General features: G+C 36.7%; 1 protein-coding gene across 1 annotated transcript in view; it reads right to left on the bottom strand.

Annotated features, from left to right (window-relative positions):
- Positions 1–25,707, bottom strand: part of LOC131699131 (protein unc-13 homolog C-like) — a 92,091-nt gene that overhangs the window by 31,983 nt on the left and 34,401 nt on the right. Inside the window, exons 13-18 of the mRNA XM_058995165.1 lie at positions 24,098–24,248; positions 23,803–23,871; positions 20,419–20,508; positions 17,883–18,011; positions 12,678–12,811; positions 11,905–11,990 (exon numbers count right to left, since the gene is read on the bottom strand). Of these exons, the coding sequence (XP_058851148.1) occupies positions 11,905–11,990; positions 12,678–12,811; positions 17,883–18,011; positions 20,419–20,508; positions 23,803–23,871; positions 24,098–24,248 (659 nt within the window). The remainder of the gene's footprint in view (positions 1–11,904; positions 11,991–12,677; positions 12,812–17,882; positions 18,012–20,418; positions 20,509–23,802; positions 23,872–24,097; positions 24,249–25,707) is intronic.

The raw sequence follows: 25,707 nt of genomic DNA, 5'->3' as shown, positions 1-25,707 counted from the left end.
TCAAAGAAGAAAAAATGTGCTTCTGAGGGAAATCTTCCCAGGGACCTAACTCAATAATAATAATAATAATAACAACAGCAATTTATAAAATGCAGGCCTTGCTGGGGGCTACTCTCGGATATAAAACCAATGGTTCCAGACTGACGGATTTATAAATCATGCTGTATGTCACAGACAATGAACTTTCCTGTTAAAGAGAACCACATAAATCTGAACTGCAGGATTGGGTTTAAAAGGTTAACAGGACAACTTGATATAAATCTTATCATTTATTATGAACCTGTGAATTGTTATTATAAAGGGAACATGTCATGGTCAATGGTGTTCTAATGCATCGTACAGTATGTCGGTACATTACACAAATGTTGGCAAATGACACTGCGCATCCCTTTAACTGAAATCTCGTTATGCTATACCCACTTGAAATCATATGCCAATGCATAACAGGCAGATGGTAAGCCTGGGGGAAAATCCCTTCATCAATCTAAAAAAACTGGAATTACACACAGCAAAAACTAAAACAGGTTTATCCCACCTCCTCGTTCCCCCACACAGCCTGCTTCAAACACCAATAACACTATAGCAAGCCTATAGGAAGACATATTAGAACACACTGGTAAATGTTTAAATAAATAGGAAAATGCATATAAAAAAAAAAAAAAAAACTATTTTAGAAACTTTTGATAAATGTTCATAAGAACTGCAGCAGCACAACATGTAGGGCTTTGGGATAGAAATCTATTGAATAATTGCTGCAGCGAAGTTCTTCTGCTTGCTGTTTGGTTTAGTTAACATGGACACTAAATATGATGGAGCAGTGGTAATCAAAGTGCATCTTTCAAAACTGCACATGCTAGACCTACATATTGTAGCCAGCCGATCCATATGTTATTTGTCGTATCTGCAATCTGAATCTTTAAAACCCGAATGTGCTCAACCCAGCACCCAGGTTCCAATGGTATGAACTTGATGAGAGGAAAATTAATTACATTACATACACATTATAGTGAACTTTAAAACATTCCATCTGTACACTTTTCCTGGATTTCTCAACAAGCTTTGTGATTTAAACTTTGTATCTTCCTACAGTTTGGTTTACTATTGGATGCTTCCTTATGATAACAACATTTGCCACTAATTTACCTGACCTGGAATCGATCCTTTTAGAACAGGTCCAGCAGGCACATGTAAACATTTTGTAAAAGCCCCTCTCCTGGGTGCAGAGGCATGACTGCTTCAAATGTGTCAGTCTGGCACAGATGTTTTCCTCTAATGCCCTTAAACCCTCAGCATGCATGATTGAAACCTGAAAAACTGACACTATTTCAATTCCCAGGCTGGCTGGCAGAGCTACAGTACAGTACAATACAAAGCTCATGGCATCAGCCCTTTCACATCTGAACACATGTGTAAAACGGGTATCACTTCTAAACAAGAGTACCTAAAATAAGTAAACAGAGACCCAGATGGATGAAGATCTTATAAAGTATAAGTGTAACACAAAAACCGCATGTGGTTGTCCTAATGCACTTATTTGTATATTGCTAAATAATAATCAAAACCTGAAAAACATATTTTTAACACAACGATAACTGCCTAGTGAATTAAAAAACGTATTGAATATCATAACTTGATTTGTTTTAAATACAGAATTAATCAATGTACTTCTACTAACCACTCTAAAGGACACCAGACCAGATGGCACAGTTAAAGACTTTAGATTGCTATTGAAGTCCTTGATTATCTCCAAGTAATAAAACCACCCTTCCAGAAAACATGTCAAGTGTGGTCTGAAGATTCTAGTTTGCAATACTAGCCTCCATGGACCATACAAGCGATTCCATTGACCTCTTTCTGCATCAGTCCAGCAAGCTATACAATTGTATAAACATGGGAGCTTATCATATTACAGCAAATGATCTATTGAGGATGCTAAATAAATATGTAATGCTAATAAATACTTGGTTATGCATGCCATGGGCAATAACGTATAGATGACCCCAAATGCTAAATAAAACACTTTTTTGTTCCAGTTGACAAGCATAGTGCTTTTTTCATCTATTTTGTTGACAGCCCCGCTATTATTATTCTGTGTACTATTTAATTTTTTTGAGACACGTAACCTTTGAGCCAGAAAACTACATGCATTATGAATTACAATTTGACCTACCCAAGTGACACTTCACAAACACTACCTTATTGTTTTGCTGAAAATAAAAGGTTATAGGTCACAAGGGTTCAGGGAATGTTTTTTATTTTTTGTTCTTACAAATAGTTCCATTCTTCACTTATAAACCACTCATCTTGTTTTCCAAGGCCCATGTATAAGTGAAATGAGAGTTTTACTACCTTTCATGTTCGGAATAAATACAAATTTGCCATTAGGTGTTTCTTCATTTCTTAATGCCTCTGCTAAAAATCCTGCAAAGTGGCAAGAAATTCAAAACATTTTCAGGCGTATCTGTAACTTGTCAGCAGAACTGATAAGCAATCCCAGTTAAACCCTTGGCTTTATTTTTTTCCTTGAGAATCTTTTTTTCAGAACTGTCTTGCTACAGAATTCAGATGAAAGCAACAGCCTCTGAGTCTTCATAACAAAATCCAGAGGGAATGAGAAGCAGCCTGATTGTGCTGACAGCCATCCAATTTTTAATATGAGGTCAGTTTATCATTAATTCCTGTGTTCTAAAAATAGTCTGATGACCATGATTTGTATATGCAAGAATCCTGTTGCTGTCCCATCAACACTCAAGGCTTTTTCGAAGGCAGTCTTAAACACAAGTATTGAATAAAATATACTGCTTAATGTGGATACACACAATGCTTGTGCTTTACAAATGTAGTCTCCTGAAAAACCCAAGAGCACAAACAAAGCAGAAAGAACTATCAGTCAGTTTATTTGCGTTTCTTTCAGAATATGTTCATATAACCTTATTTTGTTATTGCTTGCATTGACTTTTTGCTATAAGCACACAAACATAGTCTCTATCTGTATCTAAATAATCCCTGTACTCTATCACTTGCTCGCCAGTTGGGTTGCATCGCGATACATTCAGCCAGAGGTGCAATTCAGCTTGAACAATTTTGCTCCTGCTAAATTGAATCCTCTACAAGGCTGATTTCTAATTGGGTTTGCTTTGGGTCAATTGTTAGGGAAGCACACATGGGCTAGGTTAGGTCAAGATCATGGACATGTGACCATTGCAGGAGCAGACAGAGCCTTAGGCCTCTGATCAGGGTTGCTGCTACTGGGGGTTTAAATAGAAAGTGTAGCAAGTTCCAATTTTAAAGGCAGGCAGAGACTGATCTTTTATTTCTCTGCATCCTGAAAAGTGCCTGCGATAATAAATTCAGGAGTAATTCTGAACACATTTTGAACTAAACCATACTATATAAAACTATGGTTGTTGAAACTTACAGTAACTGTCTAAATATTATCTGGTGCCACTATATTTTAAAGCTACCAAACGTCCCGGTTTGGCCGGGACAGACTGAAAATCATGGTTTTGTCCCGGTTTCAGATTTTCGTCCCAGGCACTGGCTGGGTTGATGGAACTATTTTCCTGGTGGAGGAATATTGTTCTCCCTGCTCAGGACTGCCTTGTGTGCACCATGTGTTTCTACCAGTGCAAGCATATTTCAGTGGTCTAACGCCAGCTGACTGGCACAGGAGCAGACATGTATTCAACACAGGCAAGAGAAATGGAAATTACAATGTCTAAACGCAAGTGTGTGTTTTGTGAAGCCCATACAGCTAGTCACAGACGAAGCTTCAACATGCACCGATAGAGTAGAGCAGGAACAAGACAATTATAATAATCTTTTGAGAATGTACCCTTCGCATTGTACAGAATATATAAGTTCCTCATGGATACCGAAAGAAACGGCTGACATCAGACAATATGAAAATAAATGGAAGAACAGATACAAGTAGCCTACTAAATCACAAAAAATAATGATTTTTGAAAATGAAAAGAGGGCATATAAACTCATACTCTACAGAGTTTAAACTAACTGTGATCGATCGGTTGGAAAATGGTGAGAAGCTTTCAGAAATACTGATGGACTCCAGTGGTTTGAATCACAAATTCTGAATTTGATGTCTTTAATTGCTTTTGAAAAGAAAGTCTGAAAGAAATCAAAAGTAGCAGGTAGGCTATGTGTTTAACTTTTTCAGCTTTGCATCCATATAAAACATACTGTAAATTTAGCTTCAGCATTTTACCAGTGTCCCATAAAGCAGAATAGATTAAAATGTTCAGGATTCCGCACAACATCACATTTTATTGTGGATTACTGGTTCCCTGGTTTTGTCAATGTCTCTCATTAATTAACATACTAGTTAAAAAAAGCCATGCTTTATTATGCTTTACTGCATAACTGACTGGGCTACATTTAAGCACATTCCTTCCTTTCAGTACCACCCCCGTGACAGCTTGTGACTGAGTCCAGAAGATGCATCAATGACTACATTACACACTCCACTAGAATAATGAGAAAACAGTCCTATTAACACCTAACTATATTTTATTGCCACTTATCTACACAATGGTATGCCCACTCTTCTGTTTTGTTACAGTTGCTCTATTTTCTTTTCATGTGTTCTTGCCATAGAAGGTCAGTCTTTGAACATGTTCCACTTCATTAGTTTCCACTCCAAGAAATGCTATTAACCTGAACAAGTTTGAAGTAACCAGTCAGAAACTAGGGAACATCTTTGGACCTATACAGATTGATTATGAAAAACAACCACCCCAGGTATTCAGCCTAGAAAATTGCTTCCCCGAACATGTTTAAGTGGGGGGGGAATTGCAATAAGGTTGTTCAGTCTATTCGGCAGCTCATTCCCACAGCAATATATTGTCATCCACTGCTAGTGTTCTCTTACAGAAGTATTTTACATTTTAGTAACTATTTAGCATCATTATCAAAGCAGTGTTCCACAAGCATGTCCAAGATTATACTATACAAATCCTGGGTGGCTGTTTATCACATTCTTCCATAGTTTGCCATTCCCTGCACTCCACATCTTCAGAAATTAGGACTTATTTACAAACGAGTCCGGCTACATTCCCTAAAGGTAGCTGCTGCTTCAGGCAAGCCTCCTGTGTCACCATCAGCTTCCTGCCTGTCACTCTGTAAACTACACAGATGTGTTTCTGCTGCTACCAGTGGGGAAAAAAGCTAAATAAAACCAAATCATGTTATATTCATAACATTTTAATGGAAACATCTACTGTATAGCGGGGATGTCCAGTACAGGCTAAAAACCTTTTTATGGTAATGCTGTTTAAAAAAAAAAACCCCAAAACATTCAATTCATTCAGAAGTTAATGTTTATAACGCATTAGAGGCACAAGAATGGTGCATTTCAGAATAATGTTTTTTTTGAGGGGAAGAAAAACATATAAAACAGCATGGCTGCTTGACAGCTACACCCAAGGCCAGCCAAAGCCAAACGTTCAGTAGGGAAGCACTAGTTTAGACTGGAGCTGGATATCTACATGGGAAATTAGGTACCATATACACATCCTACAAATTACAGGAACACATGCTTTTTGCCAACCCGATTCCTTACTTTTTGTGTGATATGTGATTGCTAGTGAAGCCACCTGCTGAGAATCTTTCTTGAATTCTTCTTTCCACACAGATTTTCATCCAGTTATCAAAATCGATGAAAGTCTGATGAAGGATATGCGGACTGTAGGCAGGGGAAGTTGTACCTAGCATTTACATATGGATCCAGTGCTGGCTAAGACTTTCAGAACTGGAATTTATCATACATTATGACCTCAACCAATCTGAAAATTCTCATAGTAGTAGCAATGTCTTTCATTCTCACACTCCGCTCAATGCAGCAGACTAATGCTTATAACTATGCAGAGCATTGACAGGAAAAGGGCCAAATCACATGTATACTGGCCAGAAGGTCTCCCTCTATCATGTATGGTACACTGGCTGTAAGCATTATTCCAGGGACTTATTTACAACCTGGTAGCACTAGGAAATGTATAAATGTATAACTGATGCTGGCACCAAGACAACACCACCAATACCACCAATATTGAACCTGCAAGTATTCCTTCTGAATGGCTTAATGAAAAGATGAGGTGATATGCTAATCTGTCACACTCCACTGTTCTAAAAAAATACCATTTATTTTTACTACAGTACAGTAGATGGAAGCACAGGGGTAAATGGTTTATATTTGCATCATCACTTTTATTGTACTGTAAAAAAAAAATAAAAAAAGTATGCATGGCACACATGTGAAGATGTTAATGAGAAGAAAACAACAGTAAGAAGTAAGTAATGCACCCTTATCTCCTGACATCAATCACACAAATAGCTTTCTAGACGTGTTTGTTTATTGAACCTTTAGTGCTATCCGCTGAGTGGCTGTGATCCTTCTCGTTTCAAGCTATTTATCCCATACAGTGTCAGCACCATTGTTTTACTGTGCGGTGCAATGCTTTATGTTGCAGTATTCTATTCTGTTAAATTAAGACTCCACAGTACATTTCACAACCTTTTCTCTTTCCCCGATTACAACCTGCACATTGCCACATTAAAACGGCAAACAAACTAAACCGCAGAATTACACATTCAAATTAAGATCATAGTTGTTTCCCTCCATGGATGTCACGAGTATAATTTTCAGTCTGATTTAAATACTTAAATAGCTACAACACAACAAAGTTAGTAGCTACATTTACATTATTTGAATTGCCAGTATTTGATTTCTGTGATGAATTATCTATGATGTTAAATTTAAAGACTTGTTCATTTAATCAACTTATTTATCCTCTTGTGTTCTGAGATATACTTCTCAGCACTCACTGCAGGCAGTATGATATGTAGCATTAGCTTAACATAAATACCCTCTCATTGCCAACAGAACATTAACTCTGATGGGTGGGATGATGTCTCTCATAGACTTTATACAGTATAAAGAGCTTGTATCTGTGCTTCTGCTCAAAAACAAACAAAAAAAAAATCCAAACTTCAACAAGTGTACAAAGCGGGAGCCAGAAAACTAAAATTACATAACTGGTGCAATTAAGATTTGTCCTGAAGCATACATTACAGAAGTTTGTTCAGAGGATGTTTGAATGCCACACACAAAATAACACAACTGCAAATGCCAGCCAATACATCCCCTATATTATACATCCTGGGGTACCACTGGGTATGATTCCATTAGAAAGATAAGATCACCCTTGACTTGTTAAATCAAAAACAATTATCAATACAAGATAATGTATGATGTTTGCTAACGTTTAACAGTTTCTATAAATGTATGAAATATAAATAAAATGGTATAAACACAAACCTGTTCCTTACGAAACAGCTGTGGCTGTTCTAACAGCGGATCTAACCTGTAAGACCTGGGGCAGAGCAGTTAATGCCACTTCTCAATGAGTTATTACAGTATGCAAATTATACCTTTTTGGAATCTTAAAAGCATCCCAGCTGCTGTAGTCCAATATCCGAGATTAAATTACTTTCATGAATAATCCAATATTTTCAACAGGTCTCAGAATTGATTACAAACAGAGCAAGGTAGTCTACGTTTCCTGAATACAGACTGTACGCCCAGTTTGGATAAAGTAAATAATAAAAATCTGGAGTCTATTTTCATATACATTTTAAAACGTATAGTTTGTTTAGAAACTGGCCTTGCACTGCTGGCGTGTTGTGTCTTTCTGTGCCTACTGTACATAAAATCTATCATATTGTGTGTTTGTGTTCTACCGTGTCTTCTGCATGACACTACACTACTTTTTCTAATCAAAGCAATGTGTTCTATCACTTGCGGGACTAGTATGTAAAAGCAGCGGTCGATGACAATGCAGAGAAATAAAGAAACCACAGCCTTGACCTGCCTTGAATTCTGGAGCTCATCTCTCAAGGACACAAACACAACATTCCAGAGCAAGGTGCCTCATTCCTAAACTTTTCCCTGTGGAGAATGTTCAGTCCATCACACACACGCATATATGTCGAAATCTATATGTTGTCACCCGTCCACCTCCAATCTTAACCCATTCACGTGTGCATCCCGTGTGACTGACCCAAAAGCAAACCCAATAAGAAACCAAACACAGCCAGATTCACTTTAGCAAGCTCCCTACTAATTACTATTGTAAAAGCACCAGCCTAAGAGGATCTGCTGAGCAACCAAACCTACGTGTTTCTCTACTAGCATTACCAGGAGTGTACTCCCTGAAAGTATGAATTCTAAATGTTATGTACATTTGGATCAACAATAGTAAACTTTAAATGTAAGGTTCAATGAAAAAGGCTTGAACAATGCTAGTTTACAGTATTTAAACAGTACCATAAATATGTGTTAGCTTTAATTATGATGTGAATTCCCCTCATAGTTTGCAAGTTTGTTAAAAATAAATTACTAAAGATTTTGTGCATAACCATTTGTCATGAATTATCCCACAATTCCACAATAAATTAAAATCTATATATATTTAGTTAATAAACATTAGCAGCGCAGGGGATCATACTCGTGCTGTTTTATCTCAGTTCCCAGTCAGTTTCTGTTCAGCCAACGCATACCCTCTGAGCTCCTGTGCTGTCCTTTTAACAAAAATAAACCATACAGCTACCAATTACCTCTGCAGAGAAGTAGCATAAATAAAACACGTTCTAATCTCTCTAACACAGATGATGCAACTGTTTTAGTTTGCAGAGAAAATTCTCTTGTGTATGATGTTTCTTCAATTCTCTTGTGTATGCTGTTTTTGACATGCAAATAAAAAGTGCCTTTTGGATATTGAGTCATGCAGCATTGAGGTTTGATTTTTTGTTCTGGGAATGCATGAAATACAGTCTGCATAAGTCTTCTTTCCAATTATTTTTTTTGAGAAACTCATTATACTGTAATAATGGATACAAAATACTGGAGGTTTATTTTCACTGTGGGTGATTTGATCTAATGGATGTTTCACAGTTATTCCTCTATTGATGTGAATTTTAGATGCCCTAAGGCTTTGTGGCTGTGTAGTTCATAAATACAGTCTCAGTACCAACATCCAGAGAGTAAACGATAATAATCGAAATGACCAGATATACCGGTATACAGTGACACCGTGAAAATTACTCTTTTTTTAATACAACTGATGCTTCCAAACGTTCAATATAATATCACAGAATATACTCGTTACACACCAAAATGTTAATTAATAAAACAAAAACAACTGTTTTTTTTGGGTGAGGTGGGGTGGGGGCAAAACAGAAAGGTGCATTTTAAGTTACAGACTAAAGAAGGAAGTGACCTTGAAATGTATGTGTAAGAGCCTAATAGTTTATATATTCCACTAATTGTACTTTTCTATATATAAAGCCCCTTTCACATTGGCATGCTCTACCCGGGTCGAAACCTACTCGGGTCAGGACCCGGTGTCGTGCAGGTCGGGTACACAATTTCACACTGCTTTTGATAAAGCAGGGTTGACCTGGATGACAGACGCAAGTAAACAATACGTGTATCAATGCCCTGGAAGCAGCTGGTTACCGACGCTTCCATTGAAGCTTCTCTGGATAGAAACGTCAGCCCAAATGTTGATTAGATTAAATGTTTCTTCACCCCTGTTGCAATCTGGCACATGGTGTGTCTCAAGCAACAAAAATATGGCTAAACAGAATAAACAAAAACGTTCCTTGCAGAAGTAAAACCTTCACACAGGCGTGGCTGTTGGTTATTTCTTCGGCCGTCATGCATTTTCTCTCGCTCAACCCGGGTTAACCCGGGTACAACCCAGGTACGTGGTTTCACACTACATGGGATTGTGACTCAGGTAGCCAGAACCCGGGTCCAGACCTCGGTAGAAGTGCCAGTGTAAAAGGGGCTTAAGATAAACAATAAGTTTAAATTTGAGCTTGTTTGCCTGAAACAACTCTAAGAACCAAATTTGGTATAAATCAGAGATGGTAGGGTATCAAATCCGACTTTTTTGGGGTGATTTGTCATGGAATGACCCCATCACAACCTGGCTGAATCCCAATACACTGTCTCCTGATTGAACTTGACTTAAGAATATGCATATCTGCTTGAGCAGGGTCTAACTGAAAACTGATACCAAACCCAGAGAGAAAATGAAAACCAAGAACCTGAGAGCAAGTCCTGCTGTCATAGCAAGATCGAGTTAGGCTTCTCATTTATCAGGCTTATGGCCACCAAGTGAGGGCACAACACTACAGTGGGAAAAGCCAAAATGAATACACATTTAGTTACACTCTCTGTCCTGTGTGACTAAACCAGTGACAAATATTGTGTGTAAAACTAACTGACCTAATTTGTCATCTGATTCAAGATACACATGGCCATTGCAAACTGCATGTGTCTGGGGCCTGTCTAATGCAATTTACCAGGACTGTGAAACTGTCTGATTTCTGAAACAGTGGAGTTTTAATATTTGATAATATGGAGTTACTCTTTCAAGAAATGTAAATGATTCTAACCCAAATGAACGAGACTGCCATATGGTAATGATGTTTCAAAGCGAGTGTAAGCTTGTGTCCCAGCAGTTTAAACAACCTTTTGGGGAAAGTAAACAAGTCTGCCTTTCGATAAAGTAGAATACACACAAGGCTGCAGTAAACAGTCAATAAGTAAAATCGAATTTAATTTAATACTTTTATAAATGTGGGACACTGCAGCTTAAAGCAAGGGGTTTTCAGTTTAAAAGTAACTGTTCTTGTGTCTTGTAATTTTTGATTACAAAGAGTGCTGGGCTATATGTATTATTATCCTGCCTATAAACATTTTATAGCAAATGCATTCATTCTATTACAGCTTCCTACTAACATTGTTGGCTTCAGTTTCATGAGGTGAATCAGTTGGCAAAAGCTATAAATGCCATAAATCCTGTTGAAAGATTACCACAATACACTAAAAATCTGAACAAAACATAATCTTTAATGAAAGAGTGTCTGTGCCTTCAAACAACATATGAATAATTAAAGTGTTGTAACAGAGTACAAATGCAGCTTATCAAAAAGCCAACTATTGTTCTTATTCTAATACAATATTATAAATATGAATAAAAAAACTGGTCTGTTTTATCTCTCAATTTTAGAAGATTATTATTGTAGAACTATAGATAATGCTATTATTCAGAGCAACCCTGGCCATAAAATCATGCTAATTACATGGTGTTATAAATCTGCATTGAATTCAAAGTACTAAAGGTTCATTAAAGTTCTTACCATACTCAACTCCATGTGTCAAAAGCACACGTGACACTTCTAGACACATAAATCTTCCATCTAGCAGTTTAAATAGACAAGAATGCTTAAACACCTCAAAAGAAAACGATTGAAAATCATCATCCACAAGTGCTGTGATGGGATTTATAGCAAGCTAAAGTTTTTACCAGTATCACCTGATCATTTTGTTATGCTCTATACTTAAAAACAATGCGCCACTCATATGTTTCAACAGCAAAGCAACAATCTTTCCTGACAAGAAATGTATGGGTAACACTGTGAGGTTTAAACTCATTATTATAAGCAAAGAGGTAAAGAGTCTGGTGAAACGCACATGCAACACTGGGAAGTGTGAGACTATCTGGTAGTTCAATTCTTAGTCTTGTTGAAATGAAATGTTGCCAAACGCTTCTCTGTGCTAGTAGATAATCAATGAGGGAAAATGATACTGTACTGAATCTTAATAGCTCCAGACACACTGGTGCACTGCCCAATAAACCACAGTGCACTGTCCAATGAATCATTATTTTTGTCCTAGTATGAAAGTAACTTGGAAACACCATGATACGCAGTGTCAGACATATCTGAGCAAGGCATATTACCTGCAAAACCTCTGTTTTCGGTTCATAATTGGGAATTATTCTTGCCTTATCTACACATGCTTTTTACAATACCTACCTTCCATTGCATATTTCATATCCAGGGCAAAAAGGTTCCACATGATTTCTGCACTGATTTTTCCCATGTTCAGCTCCTGAGGGAACCTATAATTCAAAGTTGATATCAACATGTCAAAACAGTGCAGTGGTATAGAATTCATTTTAGACAAACTGTGCCATTAAAAATACATTTATATTTAATTTTTTGTGGGAATATTTTAAAAAACGTCTGTACAAAAACATACTAGGCCATAGTTGATCTCATTAAACGAGTAAACACAAAATACTAATTTTCAATGTATTATGTCATCTTGCACTGCGATTCTCAATACCCTTATAAACGTTCACCACAATAAATTTGCATGGTAATTTTGCAGTTTCCCATTCTTTTCCAATTTTTATACTATGCCTTCACCATAGGTTTCCATTTTTTGCCATGTTTTTTATTTTTATTTTACTTTGGTACATTTAGTCGTCTTGAAATATTATATTATGCATATTAAGTTCATCTTATTAAACAAAAATTGCACTCGCTCCTACTTGTGATAATGTAAAAACACCATCAAGCTTCGGGATAGATCAGAGTTTCCAAAAGCAGTTCATAATGCTAAAAAAAAAGTAGTGAAAGCTTTTTCAAGTGATCTGGGAAGACAGGAAACAGCACAGCAAGGTCCAATGCATCTAACAGGTACTGTTATAAACGTATATATGGGCGTGATAATGAATCTTTAAGCATTAAGGTCACATACCACACTAATGGTGGGAAACCTATCGTGCACTGTGTTTACTTACTGGTTCAGAACAGGCGTGTAGGCTGTCCTGTCCTCGTCAATGACAGTCACCATCAGTGTAATCATGTTAGGCCAGAAATCCAAATTCTTGATGCTTGGTCCCTGTTCCTCTCGTGGAACATCTTGTTTCTTGGTCTGCTCAGAGAAAGAGAGTGGAGATGGTTAAAAGCTATCTTTATACAACTATGTTTCTGTCCAAGCATAGAATCTACACTACAGCTTCACCAATTCATAAAACAGTTATTATTAAAATGTTTCTGGCAGCAGAGGGGCTCTCGTTAAAAAAGCCATCCTTGCGCATCTCTTCACAGCTCTCATAAAAGCCTCAGTCTAAACGTGATAGGCTTGGCTGGGAAAGCCAGAGGTACTACTGAATTTGAGGTAACGCATCTTTAGACAAAAAAACCTGTCCGAGACGGTGCATAGTAGAAATGAGAGAACGATTCAGGGAACAATTCAGTCAGTTATAACCAGTGAAGTAGTTTTACAATCTGAACAGCGGGAGAAGATCATTAACTACCTACAGATACTGAACAAGCTTCAGGCGGCTAAGAAAGGGGCTTTAATGCCCCATGGCTTTAGTCAATATTGTTTTGTTTTGTAAGCTACTGTAATATATTGCCCAGGGAGGTTTTACAGGACTATACAGTAAACACAAGAGACAAATGAGTGTGTTAAATATACTTTTCAGTTGTTTACACTGCTATTACTGATTTTAAAAAATATGCCATTGGGTTAGCTACAGTGAGTATCTGAACTTTGAAAGGCATTGCCAGTGTTTGAGATTAAAACCCTCTGTCTTTTCACAAGCACTAGGCTGACAAAACATGGGCGGGCAAAGTGCCAGGTCCATGGTGCTTAGCTTCTGTGGTTCAATCCTGATGGAGGGATCACCTACTAGTTTATCTGCTACTAAACAATTTAAAAATACAAGTACGGACACTATACATTTCTCAGTAATGTTGCCCTTTCTTATGCAGATTGGTTTTAAAAGTAATGCAGGCAAGTCTATAGATTCACTTCATGGATATTATAAATTAAACTCAGAAATGCTCCACTAACCTCACAGCTCAGAGGATAAACATTCAGTTTAAGTCAATAATTCCAATGTGTAAAAATACAAATTCATTGTGTTTTCACACACATTTATTCAGGGGTTATTTTAGCAAAGCAAACCAGGAACTCAAACATGTCGAAAGAGACTATGTAAAGATATTTACGTAGAGATGCAATGATCAGCCTATAAAGTACAATTATTTTTCTATGCTAATGTACCCGAAGCAAGAACCAAAATTGATTCCAACACCCGCTCTATAGCTCGGGAAGGCAAAACAAAATGTTGCCTACAATCCTTCAATCCTTCCTAGAAAAACTACTACTGATGCTCAAGAAATATTGTTATGCCATAAGGGCATTAATTCAACAAACACAGGGAGGATATTATATTTTTCAACCAGTGAAAAAACAAAAAAAACAATAATCTTCACTTGACTCGGACCATCAACATAAATCAGAAAGCATACATTCAGACCCGTCAGAGAACATGGATAAATTGTCCACTGCATAACACACACCGGTTGACATCTTCACACAAACAAACAATTTCTGACGTAGGGCACAGGCTGATGTCAGATTATATTTCGCCATTCCATGTATTTTCCTATTATCCCTCTCTACCACCACTGATGACTGATAAACATAACCTTCAGAAAACAGGGTGACCAGGGATCTCCCATGTGATGCATGGTGCCGTGAGCAATACCATCCTTAGAGCTGAACCGCTGATGTATGCCACCACATATAGTGCTGCTCAGTAGCTGAACATTCCCTGTTGTTTTCCATTGCGTAACTTTTTCCAAAAGTGCATTACTTATTTAAAACCTGGCTTTTGCATTTTTTTATCCACTGTTGAAACAGCAGGCTACCAATATATAAAATTCATGTCAATGGTCTCTTATTAGCTAGAAGGTTGTTTGGATTATACAGTACTTCCCAAATACTGTAATAATTCAGCAAATTGGCCTTAAAAACAACATAATTACTTGCATTGATAATACTGTGAAAGACAGGCCTTTTGATTCAAAATCTCGATTCATACCGAATAAAACACAGAAATGAACAAGCTAAGAAAAGAAAATGTTTATATACCAATACTGTGATCAAAAGAACAAATGTTGAACAACTGTTACAAAAAGCAATATATTCTACCGGAAAATTTTATTTATTTATTTATTTATCACAAAAAATACTTTGTTTAGCTTCAGGGTTATCCCAGAGGACCTTTAAGCACATTCTTGTTCAAATGTCCTGTTAAACCATTCCAGGTAATTGATTTAGAAATGAATTTATAGTTGCAGGAATGCATTGGGTCAGTAATAGTGTTCATTAAAGACTATAATCACAGATGGTAAATGATACTTATTCTAAAACAATAAGAGAATGAGTCACTTTGTTAGGGTCCTTTGGAAAGCTGTTTGGGGAGTAATTCTCTTTTTCTTTGATAGCTGCCCCTGTGTTGATTAAATGTATTTTTCAAGTATTGGACAAGCATGTAATTAACAGATGTGTCCATCTTTCAAGATAGGAAAATGACATAATAATCCCATAATCCATGATGATTATTACATTTCTAGATTGACAAAGTCGAGGTACCACACAGCCAACATGAAAATTAAACTTAACAGTATGTAGCATTTATAAATCAATACTTTTTCATGATATACGTTTCCTGTCTCTGTGACATCCAACATATTGGCAAAAATGTAACCTTCATGTGCATCAGTATAATATTTCAATACAATAAATAACCAATTATCCATAATCAATTATTTTTCTAATTCTACTTTTAACATCATTTGTAAAGCACCAACGGTAACAACAGTTGGAAAATGAGACTGAGTTCTCTAACGCGTTAATTAAAATCACAGAATTGAATTAGCAATTTATTTTGAGTTACAGGTATTACATGTCCCAGTATCACGGTATTACTATACAAGTACCCCTTTTCGTTCATAGCATGTATTCTGATGCAGCAATGCAATGCAATACAATTAATCAAGCCAGGACTGTCTTGAGCAAACCCTGCTATAGGTATCTGCAATGGTATAGGCCGCATTGGAGGCTGAGCTCAAAGGAACTTTTCAGTACGTTTTTATCATAAACAGAATGAGTTTTTATTATGAAAGCAGTTTTTCACATTAGTACTAAAGTTTATCACATTATTTTTAATATAATGTTAATATTAATATACAGTATTCTGAATCAGTCTTTTCATTTTTTTTACTATGATTGATTACTATGACTAAACACATGTATTTATCGTAACCAATAACAGACTCAACAAATCAGTTCAGCCGTATGCCTGCGTTAAAATTGCACATGAACGCAGGAAATGTAGCATAGAACAAACGCTTTGAATGGAATTAGACATACACTTATAACCAACAAAAGGTAGCTGTCACTAATATAACCATATGCTTATAGAAATCGCGCTGGATAAAATGTTTGGCAAATAAATGATTTAATGTCATTATCTTCCCATACGGTCTGCGATAGCCAAAGCATTATGTGATGAAACTGACAGGACATCAAATTCTCCATATCATTCAGTATTTGACCATCTGAAGGCTATTATGAAAACCTTTGACAAAACAGTCAGCAGATCAGACGATAAGGCAAAACGTGGTGTATTTGTTTATTTTGACTTCCGTTTAAAGTTACATTGACACAGGATTCCTCTGAGCTACCTGAGCTGTCAACTGCTCAGGATCCTACATGATTTACAGTAAGTGTGCAATAAGGCTGGTTGAAACTGTAGCTCTAAATGTTTGGAAAGCATTAGACCACACTGTTAATGCAGCTGTCAGTAATATCATTATACCACTTTATTGCTTTATAACATTAACCTACTAGAACGGCTGCACTGAGATGCAAAGGATATAGTTTGACGTTGATCTAAATCTTTAGAAGTAGATGTCTATTTCACTTCTTTTCTTCTTTCTTATCGGTTGAAAGCAAAATGAGTCTGGAGGTAGAGCTGACTTCTTTAATAAATTTGCTCAGGCAAGCTCCTTTAACCCTTTAGTACCTGTTTCGTACAATTAATCATTATTATTATTAATATTATAATTATCATCATTATGAATCAATGAACACATCAGCATAACACAATTGAAAACTATCGTACAAGGCATGAAATGTACTTCTATCGACTCTCACTAGAGGGCAGTAATTACCTATAAAGTGTGATTGCCCCCCCCCCCCCCCCCAGCTTTAATCAAGTTATTACCTATGTATCAATAGCTAAGGTTATTTTCACAATAAATAAGAATATGAGACAGACAAACAAACAAACAATTAAATCAGCCAACTCAGTTGAGAACATTCCTTGCTTTAAAAGGCTTACCATGTCTGTACTGCTGGTTACGCACTGTATCAAGGCAATTTATGTGAACCACAAAAGCGTGATGTATTGTTACTATCACTCAGGGCCATAAATGATCAAATATAAGGCAAGAGTGAGAGGCTTATTACTAATGCAAATAAAAACATTTAATAATGAGTTTGGGTCAAAATTGGTGAGAGGGGGCTACACCAAGAACTGGTATAATTATTATTGTGTTTCAACCTGCTTTTCATCACTTCACTTGAAAGCTATTTTAATTACAAATGGCTTCATGACAGTGTTTTTCTACAACATTAATGTGCAATAACTCACTATGAGAGAGAACTACAGATAACTGCCCATAGCATAGCTTAGCTTTTTCAGCTCTGGGGGGGTCAGACCTTGCTTGCTCCCCAGCCCTTACAACAAAATCTGCTGGCTGGTAGTATTACGGGTCCAGTCCTACAGTATTTTGGCAACAACAGTTCAACATAATAAAATACAAAGCATTTTTTTTAATTCGTGGCAACGTTCCAGCTTCTCTGCTTGGTACCTCAATGTGGAAGCCACACTTTGTTAGGAATTGAATAGTTTCGTTTTTAACATTTACATTGTAACACTCAATAAATTACACACGATGTATATACGCATGAGTACATAGACAGGAGGAAAGCTCTTGTTGCTGCACTTGCTTTATTACTGGATTATCTGTGAGCACAATTATGAAATGGAAGAAATGCCAAACCTAAAGTGTTTAAATACACTTTTCATCACACACACACACGCAACAGTTTAATCAATGTCACGTTATAAATGTCTTACCTGATCAACGACTTGGTTAAAGAGGTCATGGCAGTTGTCAAAAATGTATTTGTATGTGGAGTCCAGACAGGCTCTCACACAATCTTTCACCACCATACTGGCTCTGGGTGGGCTCTGCAGTTCCTGAACCTTAAAAAAAGGTTGACACAAAGCTTAATAACAAAGGAATCAGAACTGAAGCAGAATCGAATCTGTTATTCGTATGGGGACCTTCCCAGCTTGGACTGTACGTAAAAAAAAAAGCTTCAGGGCAATGGGATGTAATAATAATATAGGCAGGCAACAACAATGCACTAGGTTATAGTGTGGTAACATACATTGATAATTCAAATATAAAAGGAAGGAGGTGTGTAATTGAAAAGAGATTGGGAAGTTCTAAAAGTCATTAAACAATACTGTTAACTCCAGACATACACTTTGGCATTTCTCAATAACACAACATTACTACCAGTGCTATTGGAGGTTTAGCAATTAAAAGCTTTAACTTGCAAGGAAAGGTCAGAAATACTTATCTAATTTCACTGTAGTACCAAATACGCTTGCAGCATATGAAACCCAAAGTCTGTACAGCATGTGATGGCAAAAGATCTTTTGGTTTAAGCTTTGAATCTATGTTTACAACTTCTGTGACTATGTGACTGAGCTGGTCAAACGAAGCTGGCCTTTACTGCAGGACTTCATTTGGAATGAATACCATTTCATTGTAAACAAAATCAATAGTTGTTTATATCAGGTATTGCATTTTTGTATGGCTAGTTGGGATTGTTATGAAAAGTGCTGCTTGGAAATGAAAGTATATGCAGGCTGCAATGTAGCGTCATTATATTATTAATGTTGTAGACCAGGGGTTTCCAAAGTGTGGCCCTGTCTGCGGAACCTCATCAAACATTTCTGAGACTTTTCTATATTTTCTTAGAAAGACTTGGGCCATTAGAAGTTAATTTTCTGCTCAATATCGGTACTAGCAGCGCACATCACAGCACGGCACTACTGTAGCTTTAAGAACATGAAAACAAGACACACGTGCAGCCAGGGGTGCCGATCTCAACTGCAAGAGGGGTGATTACTGTCCCAAGTGATCGCCGAAAAAAGTCAGCTGCATAAATCCCACTCAAGCAGAAACTAGGCAAGTTCCTTGAAATCTAATAATTATAATAATTAGTCATGGTTTTCATTAACATACACACTATAATAATCACATTAAGCCTTCAAAATAACCTGCTTAATGTGAACCGCACGTAACGTGAAAAGCGCTTAACGTGGCTTACAGCTGGTTTCACAGACTCCGATTAGCACTAGTCCTGGACTACCCAATGTTAATTTAGGTAAGGTAAACCAAGATTAGTGCTAATCAGGGTCTGTGAAACCAGCAAATAATATGCTGAAATACAAAACAAATGCTTACAAACTTTGCAGATATCAAGCTTAACACTTCCCCAATACTATCCTAAAAGAAAAGGCAGCTGAAAAGATGTACATCTTGGGTCTATATATATATATATATACATATACAGAGAGAGAGAGAGAGAGAGAGAGAGAGAGAGAGAGAGAGAGAGAGAGAGAGCGAGAGAGAGAGAGAGAGAGAGAGAGAGAGAGATAAAGGTATGCTATATTTATTGCACATATTGGTGTTTAATTATAGTGCATTTTATTATGTGACCCACCACTCAAAGCCCCACCTGTTAAGTGGCCTTCCTTGACCAAAACTTAGTGAACTCCTGTTTTAGACTATTCTACTGCAAGGTGTCAGAAGTCTAGATCATAGGATCTAAAGTCAGCCACTTTAAAAGTTTACAAAACAGCTAGCAGGATTATTGTAGAGTACATTATTTTATGACAAGTGGAATCTCTTTGTAATTGACGTACATTAGAATGTATCTAATGTACTCTGTATATCTTAAATATATTAAGTTACCAACAATAAAAATGCAAAACAAACACATATATACAATAAATAAATATAAGTACAGGAATACAAAAAAAAGATATATAAATAAATGTTGAATACGTGGGTTTTGAGAAGACGGAGAAGAGCAGTAAAAGACTGAGCAGTCCTGAGGATAACTGGTAGCTGATTCCACCACAGGGGGACAAGGGAAGAGAAGGAGTGAGCATGGGAGGTAAGAGAGTGAAAAGAAGGCATAAGAAGCCGGCCAGTAGGGGATGAGCGGAGAGGGCGAGAGAGAGACATAAGGGGTTGGAGGATATACAGGATATATAGCCTTTTATAATATAGAGATGGAATAACATGGTCATAAGTTCTTTTTTTTGCCCAACAAGCTGATTTCCAGAAAAAAGAACAACTTAATTAATAATTCAAACCAGAAGCTTATGTATCTAAATCATTAAAATCTAACACTTGTTCCATCTTCAATCAGCTTAATTACAGGCTCAGTGAAACCATGGACCCCAATCACTGAGATGATGAATATACCTTACCAGGGTTGATCAAGGGTAACAAATTAAATGTGGCCTTTTGCCGACAATAAATGAGCAATGTTCCTTGAACTGGCAGCTGAGATAAATAACATCCTACCTTCATCCTGAAAAAGGTGATGCTGGTAAGCAGGTCCACTGTTGACTTCAAATCCTGAAGCCTTTCAGGGTTGCTGGCAGGGAAATTGTCCTGATAATTACAAAAGGGAAACAGACAGCTTTAGATCAATGTTTTTTACTTTAGATTTCTATGTACTATTATTGATTCCAATTTGACTTTTGCTAATAAAACATAATAACAGTAATGAAGTCCTCAGGAGTCTCAACTGCTCAATTTACTGCATGATTATGACCAAATATCTCCACTGTAATCTGCATTTAAATAGAAAGAATACACAAATTGTGATGGTTCACTGAGACTTGGCTGTTTTGGGTATTGATTTATTACAATTAAGGCAGAATACACGATAACATAATCGGTGGTAAGTGATTTTATCACAGCTGAGAGTTCAAATGAGACTGACATGGAATACCAGGATCCCCTGAAATAGTGTGTTACATTGCATTCCATGCTCTTCAACTCCTAACAAACTTCCATTTCAGTTACAGTATGTGGTTTCTTTTTAATTTGCCTATGGTGTTGTTTAAATTTGGATTGGTGAAGTTCAGGCTAAAATGACTTCCATGCCTGCCAAATACTGTAGCACCAAACATGCACAATCCAGCAAACAGATACACACAATAAGCTTTAATGTACTTTTCAACTGTTTCCTTATGTTTTTTTTTTAAAGCTTGCATCAAAGCTAAACATTGGCTATAATTGGCAGCCTTTGGCAAAGAAGATTATTGGGGAATTAATCAAAATGTTGAGGGCAATCCTTGCAGACTATCTCTTTGTTTGGCTTTTATTTTGTGCCAGTGCAGAGCTATCTAGAGAGATGAGGTTTCATAATGCTGATTTCTTTATTGTGGCGGTCTAGTTTTAGAATGTCACAGAATTCCACAGGCAGAATGCTACAGATGATTTCAGGTCATAACCCTAGCTGACAAACTGGTGCACTCTCTGGTACCAATTATTGTATGCTTTAGTAGAACATTATCTATAGCTCCAGAAAATCTTAATAATTTATCTGAATTCCCTTTAGGTAATAACATGAATAACTCATTCAACCTCCTTGTGTCACATAGCAAGCATTAGTAAGAAAAACTTCCATTTGTAAGATTTGTATTATCAATATACCATCAATTAGTATTGATTGCAATTCATCACTGAATACTATTATCCATCTTTGAGACCAGCAAAGCCTGTTTAGCTCACTGGATATATTTGCTCTGTGACCTTTACACTTGAAACTCCCAAAGCAATGGACCTTAACTACATAAAAAAAAGAAATAACTGACCTGGTCTTTGTCACTTCTTTATAGAAAAAAACACATACCTTTCGGAACACATTTAATCTGTTACCTATAATTACTACAGGAATCATCTGAAACCAAAATCAGAGAAGAGATGGACTAATATGTCAAAAGCACATCTATTAAATCACCATTGAGGTCTGGCTGAGGAAATTATACTGGCAGCACAGCTATTAGTTATGGAAGAAGATACACATTAACTACTGCATCTCATCAAGTGTGAGCCAAATTGTGTTCTTTATTATTGCTATTACAGTGTTGGTAATGTCAACAAAATGGCAGATAGCTGGCAGCGGTGGTGGGCTTGCTAAAACACACTGTGTAAGCACCAAGGGCAATGCTTAATGAACTATGTTTGTTTTTTAATTACATACAGGTAATATCCACACCACATAAACAACCACTAGTTAATTAGTATGGCAACACTTCTTGCCATACTGCTAGTCTTGAGATATTATTCTCTAAAAGAACCTTCACCAGAAAAAGGCCTGTTGTTCCGATTCAATTTAGGTTAAGGGGTACGTCTTATATTTTGACTAGACAAAACAAACTCTTCAGGAAAGGTGCATTATTTTCATGTTCTGTTTTCATCCCATTCCTCGTGGATTGAAACAAACTGCTGCAGGGTATGTTCAACCAAGGTAATGGCCCTGGGCACTGTGTGTCATACAAGACTCTTCTTTTATAGAGTCCAAGAAGTAAAGGCTCATCTATGTAGCCACCTGCCCTAACTCCCAGCAATTGCTATTGGGACAGTGTATGTAACTGTGCCTATTAAAGTGCAAACAGGTTTGGACAAGCTACAGGAGAAATAAACCTCAAAAATGTCATCATGAGGTGTATCAGAAGGATGTGCTGAGGTAAGATTCTGTCTCTTTGTGTTGGGGAAGGTGTGTTCTATTCTTCCACAGTATTCTGAGGCTCTATTGATTTGCATTGCTTACTGCCAGGCTTAATTTCCCCTTACTGCACTAAAATAAGAGCGTTACATCCTCTACCAAATTGACTATGATATGTTCTTGCAGGGTGTGCGGTACATTACACAGTTCACATACTGATCAATTCTTGTCTGCAAATAAAACACTGGTTTCTGTATTATTCCCTCGAGTTAGTGAGACAGTCAATATTGAGTCAGAATATTTGCTTGAGATGACTGAGACCGTTCAAGCATGTAACATGGTAACAGTAACATGGTGCAGGACACAATTAAGTGAAAGTACCATCTGAGTCAGTTCCTCAACGTACACACTTTTCTAACACTGCTGATGTAACCACTTGTACAATTGTTTTCTGTCCTGTTTTGTGTATCAATAGGAACTGGAAGGACTGAAGAGAGTACAAAAGCAGACTGTGACCAATCACAGCACCACTGAGGTGCGTCTGAACCGAGCAGTAGAAGAGGCAGAAAGATACAAAATGGAACTGAACAAAATGAAGCAAAGCAGCAAGGTATTTCAGATGTAAATGTCACCTATACATTTTTTTATAGTCTCAGTTATCCTAAACTAGTTTAATTTCATACAGTACTGAAATCAAAAGCAGAAATGTATCATAATATACTGCAACAGAGTTGTCTGATTGGTAAGAAAGGTTGTGATGGTATATTGAGACAAGCAAATATGCTAAATACCAGACTTAAACATTTACACTTTCTATGGGATTAAATAGGTCTAAAACAGTCAAGCAAATTCACTGTAGTAATGCTGAAACCAGTGGACCAAGAAATTGGAGCTGGGAGTGTAGATGATTCTAATCTCCTAAAACTATTCACCAAACTAATCATTCCATAAGCAGGGAATGGAGGAATATTATCTGACTTTATACATTCTAATGGGATACGTACAGCTTAAAAATGTGTGATGATTGATTTAGAGTAATGTATTGTATTAATATTGCTGTTTAGAAAAGTTTAGAAAGTGTACCAGTGATTGAGAATCAAGTGGATCAAGGATTGAGATCACATTCTAGTCAGCTGTAAGTATACAGCTCATTAATAATGTAACTAGGTGAATAAGACCAATGACTATTAGTTTAGACCTAGGTAAAATAATATGTATAATATACATACCCGGTATTTTGATAGGTCAATCCTCAACGAGTTGTGCAATTGGTCAAGGAGTTTTACAAACTTTTCCCTCTGTGTTGAAAGAAATGAATGGTCTATCAGTATAAAATGACACAATAATACTTGATGAACATCAAACCCACATAACAAACCACCAAACGATGAACAATTTGGCTGACGAGAGGCCCGTGACTGAATGGCATTGCCCAGTTCCGTTAATGAGCACTTCATTCACAATTCTTATGTAAAATAAATAACATTTAAACGTATGGATATAAAACAAACAATTGCAACTCACCCCGAAGTTTGAAGCAGCAAAGCGGTCTGAAGCAGACACATTAGTTGTAGCTGTTGTGCGAGCATAATAAGCATTGATGTTGGCCAGCAAGGTACTCATCATTGCAGGGACTCCAGAACACATGTATTTGGAAGACAGGCAAGAGAAATGCCTGTGGGAGAATAATACATACAAATAAAAACGCATACACTTGTAAAACATCATAAAATAAATGGTTCCTTCAGGGTATGCTACACTCATATCTATAAACACCTTTTAATAAAACCATTCAGTACAACCTGTTTGTCTCTCATAGCGATACAGGGAATTCTTCTTCTTTTTAAACGTGTTTTAACTTGAAGCATGCACAGACTACAGCCCCCACTTTGTTGCGGTCATTTGAGTTTACATAAAATAGGCACTTTCTGCTTTTGTATTTAGTGCATTATGAGATGCAAAGGGCTAGAATCACAAAGCTTTCGAGTCCAAATCATCATTACCACATTCTTATTCAGAAATAAACAAAAGTCACAAAACCATAGATAAACAATTCAGACATTTAATAAAGGGACTTGTAGTCTTACGTTTTTATTTATTAGATTTGTAATTAGTGTTTTTTCCTATCATTTAAAAATATTGCACTGAATAATTTAGAGTAAAAAGCTTTGAAAATCTATCAATGTGTTTTGATCACTTGAAAAACAATGTACTTAAATCAATCAGAAAAGAAAATTTAGGAACGAGAAGAAGCCCTTCGGGCCATCAGTGCTAGTCCTGTTTCTAGTAGCTGGTTGACCAGAAAACTTTGTCAAGTGAAGTCTTCAATGGTCCCAATGATTTAGTATCAAGAACAAAGACTGGGAAATCCACTCCATACCATCACCACAGTCTAAATAAATGTGTGCATTGTTTTGTGATCCAAATTCCTTTATCTTCTGCATCCCTCTACAAGTAGTTAAAATGCTTTGATAACTAGAAAATGCCACCCCTTCATTTAAAGATCCATGGGAAATGCACATGGGAACCACTTCATTCAGGTCAGGCAGACATCTCATTAAAGAGAGCAAACATATCGATGGATGTGCATTCTGTAGCAATGGGGCTGGAGACCATGAGAACAGCAGGTGACTACATTTAGCTGTGACCCTACCGGTGTTTATGGAAAATGACTTGCATTGCAAACTTTGATTGTGGGTCATGAAGCAGGCTCCTGCAGCATTAGTGAATCAGACCTAATGCTTTAAAGCTCTTATGGGTTCAGGTCTTGAGAAATCATTCACATTAGGATCTAGATACTTGTGTACTATATAATATTAAAGTTTTTCAGCATCACCCACAACACGTGCAAACCTACCACTATTGATGATATTAAACATAATATTATCCAAATAGTTTATATTTTTACTAAAATATGTATTACTGAAGATATAGCTAAGTGAACCCACTAATGGTAATGCAATTAGCTGGAAAAGGTTCTAATCAGATAGCATTCCCCAGAGTTTTGCCAATAAATGTAATTATATATTCAGCTAAATCACTTTGTCATTTTATTCAGTTAAGTGGCTGCTGTATAATTTGCATGTATCTTTCACTTAATGAATTCAGAATGTGTTCACAGGGTGAAAATGAAC

This window comes from Acipenser ruthenus, chromosome 21 (assembly GCF_902713425.1).
Source record: "Acipenser ruthenus chromosome 21, fAciRut3.2 maternal haplotype, whole genome shotgun sequence".
NCBI classification, from domain to species: Eukaryota; Metazoa; Chordata; class Actinopteri; order Acipenseriformes; family Acipenseridae; genus Acipenser; species Acipenser ruthenus.
Note: the sequence above shows the minus strand (reverse complement) of the source record. Positions and strands in the feature narration are given on the sequence as shown.